The sequence below is a fragment of the Ambystoma mexicanum genome, chromosome 7p, assembly GCF_040938575.1.
Source record: "Ambystoma mexicanum isolate Mex_15411 chromosome 7p, UKY_AmexF1_1, whole genome shotgun sequence".
Classification (NCBI taxonomy): Eukaryota; Metazoa; Chordata; class Amphibia; order Caudata; family Ambystomatidae; genus Ambystoma; species Ambystoma mexicanum.
Genome location: NC_090939.1, coordinates 815,445,115 through 815,457,972, shown reverse-complemented (window position 1 = coordinate 815,457,972; position 12,858 = coordinate 815,445,115). Strand labels below are relative to the sequence as shown.

At 43.7% G+C, this 12,858-nt stretch overlaps 1 protein-coding gene across 4 annotated transcripts in view; it reads left to right on the top strand.

Moving 5' to 3' along the window:
- PHKA2 (phosphorylase kinase regulatory subunit alpha 2) overlaps window positions 1-12,543 on the top strand; it is an 840,998-nt gene extending 828,455 nt beyond the window's left edge. For all 4 annotated transcript variants that reach the window (XM_069636956.1, XM_069636954.1, XM_069636955.1 and 1 more), the window contains 2 exons: window positions 1,296-1,496; window positions 4,845-12,543. In XM_069636956.1, coding sequence (XP_069493057.1) covers window positions 1,296-1,496; window positions 4,845-5,018 — 375 coding nt within the window. In that variant the 3' untranslated portion in view covers window positions 5,019-12,543. The remainder of the gene's footprint in view (window positions 1-1,295; window positions 1,497-4,844) is intronic.
- Window positions 12,544-12,858: the final 315 nt, after the last annotated feature.

The following is a 12,858-nucleotide window of genomic DNA, read 5'->3' as shown; positions in this document are numbered from 1 at the left end:
GTTACCAGTGTAATGGTATCCTTGACAGAGTGTAATTTGCTTTATGACTGCGATAATTCAGACATGTAATTGCCCATTTTACTATAGCTGGTAAAATGGCTATAGCGGGTAAGATAGCTCAGTTTGTTGAGTGCTTGCTGCTGCAATCTGTGTGATCTGCAGGTTGGTGGTTCAAATCTCTCCACAGCCAACTAGTCTTTCATCAAATGAGTACCAACACAGCTTGGGTGATATTGTATGTATGTTTGTTCTATATAAAGCGCTTAAGCGTAAGTGCTATAAAATAAGACATGATTATCATTTGGCCTTGAAAGTCTGCTTGCATTCACAGTAATTTGGTAATATGGGTCTATGCAAAGTAATATTAATGATTCTTGTGGCGATCCATTCTTGTATGAAATGTATATCAGTTATATCGTAACCATATTTTTCGTAGTGTACTTAGGAACAATGCTATGTGATGCCACTTACTGTTTTTTGCAAGGGGTGAAAGGTTGTGTTCAATCATATTCTGTGATGTCACTTTGGGATAGGGTCAAATAACACTTCCTGTGATGTCATCAGAGGTGAAAGTTTGCGTGATGTCACTTCCACTACCCCAGGCCTTTTGGTGAAATGACGTCCCTGTTGTCATCTCAGAGATGGTCGTTTGACTAAAGGGCACTGGGCGTTTTCTATGATGCCCATGAACCCCATCTGCTGTGGTCATGTCAGATTGCGCTCTCATTTGGAACCAAACCCTAGTATGATAGTTTGACAGGTATGAGTTAAGAGAAGACTTGGAAGGGGAGAACATGATAAGACATCCTGATGAGTAGCAATTTTGCAAAAGACCATGCAGATAATGTCAAGCCCGTTTCTGGCTCTCTCTGAGGTTTAAAAGTAGGGGCAGTAGGGCATGTCCATAGCTACTTTAGCTACTCCAACTGGTGGTTCTAGTAAGTGTGCACCTGACAGCGCAACTCTTACCCCATAGAGACAAAGACAATAGAGTGAGAGAGAGGGAGGAAGAGAGAGCACTAGATCGGTATATGATACGGAGGGTGCAGCTAGCTATAACAGCAGCAACGAAAGTGCAAGTGCTACATCCTATCAGAAAATATAGAACTGTTGTTTTCAGCTATTGGCTGCTATTTGGGATTTTCAGCTGATTTGACAGAGTGAAAGAGTGCACTTTTGTGCATAAAGCATCTATTCAACATGCATGAGAGACGTATGCCACATCCTTCGATGTGGTTACAGTGCATCCCGTTCAAGTAATCTTTTTCCGTTTACCTCCCTCTGCCCATCTCCAGATGACCCCCTGCGAAATTAAATTTGCGGTCCATGTGGAAACTGTGTTGAACCACGTCCCGCAGCCGGAGTACAGGCAATTGCTGGTTGAATCCATTCTCGTCCTCACCCTGTTGTCAGACATGGAGGTGACCAGCATTGGAGGGATCATCCACGTGGACCGGATTGTGCACCTGGCCAATGACCTCTTCCTTCAGGAGCAGGTATGTGCTGAGGCTCGTCCATCCGGCGTGAGGTCCCTTTAAGTAATCGAATTTCTCAAACTAACAAAGTTACCTTAACATTCTGTCTGGGCTCGAGAGCATGTGATGTGGGATAGAGAGTAGGCCTCATATTATACTCCAGCAAAAGAAGGAAAACTACAGCACCAGATATTCCGCTTAGAAGAGGTCTGTTATATAAGTACACTGTGTTTCGGTTTACTGTAGACGTGGCTGGAAGACTTTCTCTAACTCCTCTAAACCTGTAGGAATGCTGGAAGTGCAGCCAGTCATTGACAGCAAAAGTCGCCACATAGGCTTGAACCCCTCTTCACAAGGCTTGAGGTAGCTGTAACGGGCCCTTTGTACCTATTTCCTTTCCACTTCCCAGCTGTCTTTCACGGGGCATGGTGGTTGTGTTGTATTTATCTTCCTGGTTTGAGTTAACCGCGTTTTCTGTGATTTTATATTTTATACAGGTACTGACGTTTTTCTTTTTGTATCCTTTCCATTTGCCTACAATTCCTCGTAGTGTTGTGAAGTCGCTGGAAGATGTGGGGGCTTTTTTTTAAAACCTTAGAGGAAAAATATTTCTTTTTCAAATATGTTACTATTTGATGTGTACCTTACCCGCCAGTCCACAGGACACCCATTGGGCTACTCTGGGAGCTTCACTGTTCTTCGTTCTTTGAAATATCACATCGGGCCTCATTACAAGGTTGGAGGTAGCCTTGCCGGTAAAACCAGCAAGGCTACCGCCAAACCGGCAAGAAAATCCGGCAACCGCGATTGGGCAATTATCTGGGTATTCTGGCCCTGCCGGACCCGGAAATTGCCCTTTCGCAGGTGCCGGAGCCAGTATATACCCATTCCCATTTAAGCCCCATACGGCTCAGTGGGAATGGGGATGCCTGCAGCACCGGCACCGTTGCTAACGGTGCAGGGCTACGGGCTACCTGTGCTCGCGGGTGCCTTGGAATGAAAGGCACCCGCAGCACAATTCGGAGTTTGGCGGTCCGGATACAGCGGTACCGGTAAGCTTACTGGTACGCTTACCGGTACCGTTGTATCCGGACCGCTTGTAATGAGGCCCATTATGCTGTAATTGAGGAGCTTGCTGTTTTAGCTAAGTCATGTGATGGTATTTGGCATGTAAATTGTGTGTGTCTATTGCTGGTTCCTCTGTGGCTTCCCTTTTATTGTTCTTGCGGTTTGTTCACTTCATTCAGGAAAGAGGAACTAGAAGAATCCTCATGACCATGACAGGCTTTCTTCTCTAGTGATTTTTTTGTAGTAAATTAAAGCCTACTACATTTCAAAGTAGTAGAGCTCCTTAAAAGCCTTTATATTTTCAAATAATGTATCAACAACTCTATAAAAAAAAATTATATTAGGAAACCACTTCTTTGCTACTGATAGGGACTACAGTGGTTAGACTGCAAGACCATCATGGGTGATTTTGCAATTTCGTAGCACCAAAACATAAATGGGGTTCTTCTAAGTCCCATTTATAGTGCATTGATAAAAGAAAGTTTACCATGAGGTGGTTAATATCCTTCCACCATAGAACGTAATCCTTCTTGAAACGGGGAAGAATGAGTTAGAACAAGACAGAGAGCAGCTCTTGCAAAAACTGTCTTGCGGAGCGGCGTTCCATATATATAGACACAAGCCCCAAACCCCCCCCAAGTTGAGCAAGCTGTCTGCCCCTGACTGCCATGAGTCTCCCAAACACTGTTGGTCCCGATTCGTGTAATTTCACGCAGAAATCGCACAAGGGCCGCTTGTTGAGAAGGACATAAAGATAAATACGTGCAGGGCGTATTCATGGAATTGATTGCGCTAAGTAACCATATTCGCAAGTCACAGTTGGAACACTCCCGACACGCCCACACATAAAGCAGGAAACTGCCAGATCAGCTACCTTTGTGCGCTGCCATGTGCGCGAACACATGCACCCGTCAAACAGTGCGTGGGGTCCCTCGTAAACAGGTCTGCGATTCGGGTAGCCTGCGCAGTGTCCCCCGTAACTGTACCCAGCACCCAAACAACACGAGTATGAAACATTTAGAAATTGGCAATAACTCGGGAAATGTGCGTGCGAACCCAGATAAAGCGTTCCTGCACCCCCGCTACACAGCTTACATGCACCCCTACGTTACATCAGAACCCCGATTGGGTACACGCACCATGAAATCCGACATGCAATCCCACCTGCTCGCTGAAAATCCTACGCGCAAGTGTTCTTACGCCAGCCTTCGGGTGGCAGATCCTATGAAGGACTTGCATGAGCATTTCCCAGCAGAGACGTTGCGCGATCGATTCAGCTAATACATCTCTTGCTGCGCAATAGTGGCCATGTGAGGGACTGCTTGCAGTCCATCACTCGGAACGCCCACTTCTTCACAGGTTAGTCCCCATTTCTGGTGTTCCGCCCCCTTCCCAGCCCTCTGTGAAGGCCTCACCCACCCTCTGCTCGGTTTCTCGCACAAGGCCCTTGACAGCTCGCACAGGCTTGCAAGGCCAACGCAACATCTACACAAGTCCAGGAAAAGTGCTGCAAATTCGATTCCATGAATCGACAGAGTTGCGCACACAGATTGGCCGCAAGTAGCCTATTTCCTGCGCAATAAATTCCATGAATCCGCCCCTGTGTCTTAATGCATGCAGTTGAGATCTGCACGTCTTCACAGACTGCATCTGAAAGTCGTCCTTTGCTCAACAGCCCAAACTTAAACATTAAAACTGTCCGTAGCTGTATATATGTCTCATGCTTTGCACACATTTTACTGTCAGGGTGAGTGTTCTGACAAAGGACATACCAAGTATGCATTTCACGCTCAGAAGGAATGCACGTTTGAATTACTAACAAAGACATGTTTGATAAATCGGGGGTCATTGTTATGTTCCGAAAATGCCATTTGTTTATATGCAAAGCAGCCAGCATCCTATATTCAGGGCATGCACATCATTCGACACTTAGCTCCGTCCCTCAGTCCCACCCACACCACTGACAATCCCCACCCCCACGTACGACGAGGAGGTGGTCGGTTTCCCAGTGAATTTTGTCTTTTTCCTGCACTGTCTGGAAAGGTCTGGACAAGCAGTCACCCAGAAAGCATTGCAGCCTCTGAGAAATTAAGATGATAGGAGAGTGTTTATTGGCTGTTAGTAGAGTGTGTTGATTATACTAATGTTTACATTCCTGGCATAAACTTTCTTTTGGGGGGGGGTTTGCGTTCCACCGAACGAGGACCCCTTAGGCCCTAGGAAACAGCGCAAGATATAATCCATTTATGCTGTTTGGTAACAATTGGTAAATTAGGATAATTTGTGTTATTCTCCCTTTAGAAAGCCCTTGGAGCAGCGGAGGTGCTATTTGAGCTAGACCCAGCCACTGGAATCTGCAACTATTTCTACGACAGCGCTCCGAGTGGGGCTTTCGGAACTATGACCTACTTATCGAGAGCTGTGGCTACATACCTGCAGGACTTCCTTCCTAATACAGGCTGTCTGATGCAATAAAAGACTGTTTTACTGGAAACCGGAAGAGTAAACTATCAGAGACCATCCACTCCTCCCTCAGCGTCCATTAGCGGTTATTTTGCAGTTCCGACTACCTCAGCACAAGAGTACATTGGACGTCTTTGGTTACGTCCACCACGGTCTGGCCAGCAGCAGCTCAAAGGTGGACGGGACTCCAACTCAAGGGCATCATCAAGTTATTGTCTACATTTAGGAGTTTCAGAAATGTGAAACAAACAAGTGCTATTTATCAAGGGTGAAATACCATATGCTGTGTTTCTATTGGCTTCTCCTCTATATTTCACGTATGTTTCCTCAGGTTTCTTATTGTTTTATTCCATTGAGGATCAAAGTGCAATATTGCGTCTGCTATCATCGCTCTCCATGGAGTTGGATAATGTAAGGAAATCGCTACACAATTAGTTTACTTTCTCTAAATGTCATGAAATAGCTGTTACTTTTAGCAAGAAACTGTGGAAATGTATGAGTTATAGCATGGCCACAAAACTGGAATTTGTCAAAAGCACACATGGGCGTTTGGGGCCTCAGAACATTAGATAATACTCTCCCTCTGCAAAGTAGTATCCTTGACTGCCGAAGCATGGTCACCCAGCAGGAGTTACAGAAAGTAGTTTGTCAGTGCCCGGTTGGATAGTAACATGCTTGTGGAGGCCTGTGTAACTAGGGTGTACCACAAGCACTCACCACTAGCACCATTAATACTTGCAGCCCCCATTGAGAGCCCGACGTGCCCCCACAGGCGTTGGGCAACTTCCAAGAATACCCGAGTCCAGGAGACCCTCTGGTACCTCCCTTTAAAACCACCTAATGTAAAATCAGCAAAAGGCTGTTCTTTTCTTAATTGGGACCATCCCTGCTTCCCCCAGATGTTTAATCTGGCAGAGGATGTCCCTGTCAGCAGGAACAGGCATCACTTGTATGGTAAATGTAAATTACTTCTGCTGGCGGTGAGGTTGCCGTGCCAGTCAGCCATCTTTATAAGATGGCTGAGATCTGATGCTCGCTCTACCTCCTTATTTTACTGTAAAGGTCTGTAGTATTGTTTGTGGCCAGTGACTGAGGGCTTCTCCTGTTGGTACACTATAATTCTATAAAGAATGAGGATGGCGGGGTGGCCTAGTGTTGAGGGCTCCGAGTTTGCAACCTATAATTAATCCAGGTGTTGCCACCACAACTCGACATACCATTAATCGTTTTTCCTTCCTGTGCCAAACTGACTAGACTGTACATTTGGGAAAACATACAAGCACTTATGTCTGCAGCATGCACTTTACAACTCCCTCCTTCGTCTATCCACGAGTTCCCCAGTCAAGAACACAAATTCCTCATAGGTCTTTCAGATAAAGGCACAATGAATGAATCCTCAGTCATATCAGATATACCTCAAACTGAAAGTGTGGAACAGATGATCCCACTCGGCATCTCCTGCTGCTCCAATATCCCCTCGCTGAGCTCCTCCATGCGGTTGCATCCAACACGCACGACCAGTAATGTAAGGCTCACCCTTACCTTGTACCTTCGTTCTCCTTTTCATCCCACATCAGTCACACCCTGCTCCGTAGCATCCAGAAGTGTGTATATGTTGACACCTCGATCAGTGCAGGTAACTATGTCTTGATCCTACAGCAAAGCTCTCTTATCTTATCAGCACTTACATAGTTCAACGTTCGCCCACAGGCATCTTGCTGCTACTTAGACAAGCGGTGGAGCAGGAGAAGCTAGAAAAGATAGGTCTTCAGGGAACGCCTAAATGGCATATAGTCATCCACCATCCAATGAGCACGAGAGATGGAGTTCCACAATCAAGCGGCAGCAACTGAGAAAGACCTACCACCGACCCGAGTCGGCCTAAATCGAGGACCCTCAACCAAACAGGTCTCAGCTGAGAGCAGGATCCGGCGTGGAACATAGAACTGAGTGATTCCCCAACACCTTCTTTACTTCTCTCTTGGAAACAAGACGCATTTTGTAAGAACCTTTTTTTCACATATGAAGGATTTGTGTGTGTGTGCTGTTTCAGAAAAGAAGACTGTTGCAATACCATTGTAATTCACACACTCCTACAATATCTCATATTACCCAGTTTTATCAGCCTCTAACCTGTGTGCAGCCATCTGCACCAGGCAGCCTCATTTCATATATTTCACCTTACGTCTGATCTGGGATGGGGATGTTCTCCGATTGCCCTTTTTTTGGAAACCCTCTGCCTAAAATTGTAGGACTTTTCTCTGGGAAGTCTTCATACCTGGATAGAGAATACATTCTTTCACTCGTGTCAGGTTTCCCATAAGACTGCCGATATTCTCCGACTCTTTTTCTACTTTTGGCACTCCATCAGATAATTAGAAATTTGACAAATGGCGAAAACGTACATCATCAATATCCTTTATCACTGAGGGAGTCATGCCCTTTGCACATTTAAAAGTATCTCTCCACATTGTCCTATTATTTCCTCTGCACTCTTGTTCCTAAAATTAAATAGCCCCTTCTTATCATAGTTTTGTAGTAATAATGATATAATGAAATCATTTTTTAAAAGAGTGCTTCGTGCTGTATTCCCCTGCTTCTAAGCACTGTAATTATAGCTGTTTATATTACCCAATTTAAAGGTCGTAATTTTATCACCTCGGAAGGATGAAGGGATAAATTGGCCCTGTCAGAGTTTTAACCAACGCTCTGCAGGTTAACCACAAATGTCTGTGGCGAGCACCTATCTCACTGAGTTATCGCACTGACACGTTAAGCAGTTGTATAGTACAATTGACCACATTTTCTTGTACTAGACCATTTTGTGTATTTTCACTTTTATAATCTGATAAGCAATTGTTCTATTGGATACCTTGCAAAGTGACCATGTTGCACCAGTTTAAGGAGTGTGAATGGGGGGGTCAGTACTTCAGAACGTTATCCGCAATTTTCAATCATTAATCAGTCAATTTACTGGAGTGTACATACACATACAGGCTTATGCATACCAAATGGTAGAATGTATACTAGTCATTGTTTAAGAACTATTTTAGCTGGCACTAAATACTGTGGCTTGCTGTCCCAACTCTTGCATTGTGATACCTCACTCCCCCGCCCCCCTGAGAAACGCCTCCAGTGTCGATTTGGTTCTCATCTGAAGGCATTGTAAGTAACTCATCCAAAGTGCCGTGAAAATAGGGTCACTCTCCTGATCTTCAAAATACTCAAGGAAACAGTCACTATTTACTGTTTTGAAAGGGTTGTCTGTCTCTTTGAATCATCCCACAAAGCACCTTAGCTCACTTCCCTTTGTCAAAAACAACCTCATATCTCACGCTTCAGCTGTTGATCGCGGAGAAGGGGTGGGTGGAGGGAAAGACTACCTCTGTTCTTTATGTGCATTGCAATCATCTGTTATTGCACAGACGTACTGTAAACATCACATTACTGTATGAAAATGTATTCTGACATAAATGGTGACTAAGATGCTTTTATCCCACAGTTGGAATGTGTTAGTAGTTTGTGGGGGACTCAGTCTGACAACTTCCTCAGTACAGGGTGTAATGCAACACCAACCCAAGAAAGAGGCACGCATGCTGAATGTATCAGCTGTGACTTTGAAGCATAATACCGGAGTTCTTCTACTTTAACAACAGTATAACATAGGATCTGAAGCCATCCCCAGGCCGGATTTCAAACACTGGCGTGAGATGTCAGAACCGCTATTACTCTAAAGAATGAAGGTTTTCCAAAATCCAGACCTGCTCTGACCCGATAAATTGGGAAGCAGGGCTTTGGCAGCGCTCGTGTTCATTTGTTTTGGTTATAGTGGGCACCCAGCAACTTGAGAAGTGCCACTGTATTCTTCACTGATGCATGGACTTATCTTAGCATTATGTTCAAACCTCTGCAAAACGGTATTAGCATAATTGACCTAAAAACATTTGAACTAAAACATTTGATCAAATTGTTTTGACCTTTTTTTCAGTCAAATTTAATTAAATATACATATGGGGTGGGTAAAGGAATAGATTAGGTTTAGGGGAAGTGGTGGGGCTGCGGGGGTCTCCCCCCGCATTTTAAACCAAAAAAAGGGTCAAATAAATTCAATCAAATGTAACTAGGTCAAATGTTTTAGGTCAGAAGGTAAATCCTATTGCCAGCGCTCTTAATCATCAATCCCAGGCCACTGGCCTCCCTCAGCAGGAGCTTGAAGCCAAGATTCCATGATATCCAAATGTTCTTCACCCTAAATTGAGAGTCAGGTCTATCGTAAAATGTAACCTCTCCCATGTAGACTACTGCAACTCACTATGTGGGCCTTCCCAAAGAGGTACCCACAAACATAAATTGATACAAAGCTTCACCTTAAAATGTCTTTGATGTATTTAAAGCACCCATCAAAGCAACCCAATCCAATTCCAATTTACTAGGACCTTGTCAATGAGAGGACTTTGCTCAAAACACTCTGCATCACCTCAAAAGCCACCCACCTTTCAGGCTCCTTTCACCTCCAGAGCATCTTCACCAAACAGGTAACCAACCCTACACCCCGTAAATTCATAAACCGACCTCCATGTCCACTGCTGAAACTAAAAGAATAGAGCAGAGACTTCCTCACAAATGTAGTGGAGCGACCGTTTTGTACGCCGCATAGGTTGAAACAGTTAAGATGCAAGTCTCTGCAATGAATTATGAGATGGTGCAGTCATCATCCAGCTAAGCAGTGAAGGTGGAATTTGTAGGTGGCGAAAGGGAGGGGCATATCTCCTTTTAAAGCAAAATACTTTGAAATATTGAAGGTTACTAGTCAGCATTAATTCGCAAAATCCTTTGACATTGAAGCTTACTCCTCACCATTAATTCTGGTGAATTTGCAGCAACTGTTTCTCGTGTACATTTCATGACTGTTGTGTGCCTCTCGACACATACTTTGCTGTCACATGTTTCTGGTGTTGCACCTCTTGGCTTGCAACATAAGCGTGGTCAACTATAGTTGTGTTTCGTACTAGCGCGTTGGCTAACACATTTCCAACACATCACTGAAGCTGTATGATTTAAGATGGCGACATTTAAGTGTTTAAGTATGTAGAGTCACTGTTGCTTAGGTAACACCGTTCATTTCACCACCTCGCTCATCCCCTCTATTAACGTTGTATGCAGGATGATGCTTCTGTGGTACACGTTAAAGGGCCCTTACAGATTCATCTGCACACCTCTTCCTCCATTTTTCTTCACCTCTTTGTATATGCAGATGGATCACACTCTGGTATTCAGTGTGTTTGGGTCCTTTCCCGGTCCTTCCCCCTCTCCCGAGTATCTTCTTTTCACATAGTTAGAACGTTCCCATGACTCTTCCTGCATCCACAGCAACACAAGCAGCCATTTCTTCCAGATCTGTTGACCCATGTCTACTGTTTTTATCAACATCGTCTCCACTCGTCGTGCGCACAAGGATTCCATTACTAAGGGCCAACCCTCATAGTTCTAGTTTTGTTTTACTGTAGATGTGTTTGCTCTTCTGCACCTGCTCTGAAATCTTGGTAGCAGTAAATCCTTTCCTGCAGTCCATTCAGTTCTGTGCTATGAATGACTGCTATGCCAGTAACACCTGCCTCAAAATGTGACACTGGGCATTTTACGATGGTCTAAAAGACCTTCTACCACAAATGCCCACCGTAAAATAGCTATTTGCCTAGAGCAGCACCTCTCATTCATAGAGCACTCAACTGGGTAAATATTAATATTATTATAATGTTTAATGAGTGCGGACCTAGCTTCAGGAAGCAACCGAGCACTTTACAATCATAGGGGGACTAATACAGCGAGGTAAGCAGAGAAAAAGGATGGGGGGTTAACAACAGGGCAGGGATGGCAGTGTACAGCAATCAGGGGAGGAAGCAGTGAGGATTAAGATTTTTAATGACGAACATGTGAATGGTTTTGAGAAGGAATTCTTTTAGCTGTGAAGTTGGCATCTCTGTTGTTAAAAGCCAGGTGCAATGTTATTCCTCTTGACCTTTTACGCTATTTATTTTTGTAAATATAAGCACTAACCTAAGTTTGCTGCCATTCCTGTGTGTCGAGTTTGCTCACAAGTGGCAGAAAACCCTTGATTCTTGAAGTGGGGAATTCTCGAAAGGGGAGCTCTGGGCAGACTCCTGTGTGTTGGAAGAAGTTTCCCCAGACTCTGCCTCATGGAGGCGTGCCGTGGGATTGAATACCACGTCCCACAGCAATTCATAAAGTAATGCCCTCTTGAGTAGTGCAGCTGTTTCCTGTGCACCTGGTGGCTCCTGTCAAAAGTGCAATCTAAACCACAATGCTGATATAAATGTTCTAGTGAGCCAAGAGCATTTCCATGATTTGTTTACATATAAAATGGCATTGTCAGTGATGAGCCATTTAGGGCCCTTGCTGCAGATGCATGCCTTGTCCTACATGGGTATGGTGCAGCCCTTTGCCCCCACAATATACTTGGGTCCAGTATCTAATGCATATGTAAGTGTAGGGCACATACCCAACATATACAGATCCACTGAGCAACTGTCTGCGGCAGATATGACCTCCTCCTACACGCAAATTCCGCTTTGAATCAGTAGACTTGCATACAGGGACGTGAGGCCCCCTTTGTCCATCACATTCTCCAACTGCATGTCGTGAATTGGTCCCTTAGTTATTTGAGGTGTCCTTCTTCCCACTGAGTATTGTGCTCACGAACCATGTTGTATTTTTGCGCATGCGAGGTCCAATGATAGTTGTACAGCGCGCTTGTATTTTACAGCTATGTTTGCACTGTACGTACATAGACACATATATACATACATGTAGATTACTGGATTGTTAATTGATGTTTGAATATTAGGATATCAAAATATAGAGGCACTGTTTAAAATAAGCTGTGTAGGTACACATATTCAGTAATACATAATAGGACTTAAAGTATTTTTTCACTCTAAGGAGATTTGCTATATTTGTGGTGGATTTTTAAAGAAACGAAAGCTTTTATTAGTAACAGGGTATGTTCTAATGTTGATTTGCTGTCTTATAAGCATTAGATTGAAGTAACCAGCAAATGTTATTTCTAGGCCTTGATATTTGGTGAGCTCTCAAGTGTCCTGTGGCCATGATTGAAAAAGACTATCTAGTCTAGTTTGGACCTTCGGGATGTGTAGGTTTTCTAGATTTGAAATGGGAAGGAAAATGAAATTGCAAGTCCCAGATTGCACAGGGAAACAATAGGACTCTGTCTCATCCATGGCTGCAGGAAACCTAAGAGTTCTGCTTGTTTTTTGGTTCAGTGCTGAGTTAGAACTGGGCAAGAATGTATTTTTAATGATTTTGTAAAAACGGCCAGTGGATGTTTCAAAAATGTCCTCTCAAGTGCAATTGGGGCAACTTGCCTCCCTTGAAGAGTCATTTAGTGTGGCACAAAGTAATGATCCACTACACATATATGTGTTTTAGAAAAAAAAGGCCCATAGCCTAATAATTAGGGTCCGACTTCAGAGTAAATATGTTCTTAAAGAGGATTTATTTTTTCATGTGGATATGCCCAACGCGTTTCGAGATAAATTCTCTTCATCATGGGCTGCAATCATTCATTCAACGATCAACATTTTTTTTTCTATAAATACAAAGGAAATAGAATTATATCAGAATACCATTTTCAGGAAAACTTATAATCAAAAGAAGTAACATACAGTGGTTTCAAACATTGTAGAGGGTCTAGTTAAACCTTCTAACACATCATTGTTGACTAATCTCATAGGTTCATTGTTTCTTAATCCCCAAGCAGAATGTTTTACATTTGTATCAACCTTTATAGGGTAGAATCGCTCCACCTTTCACC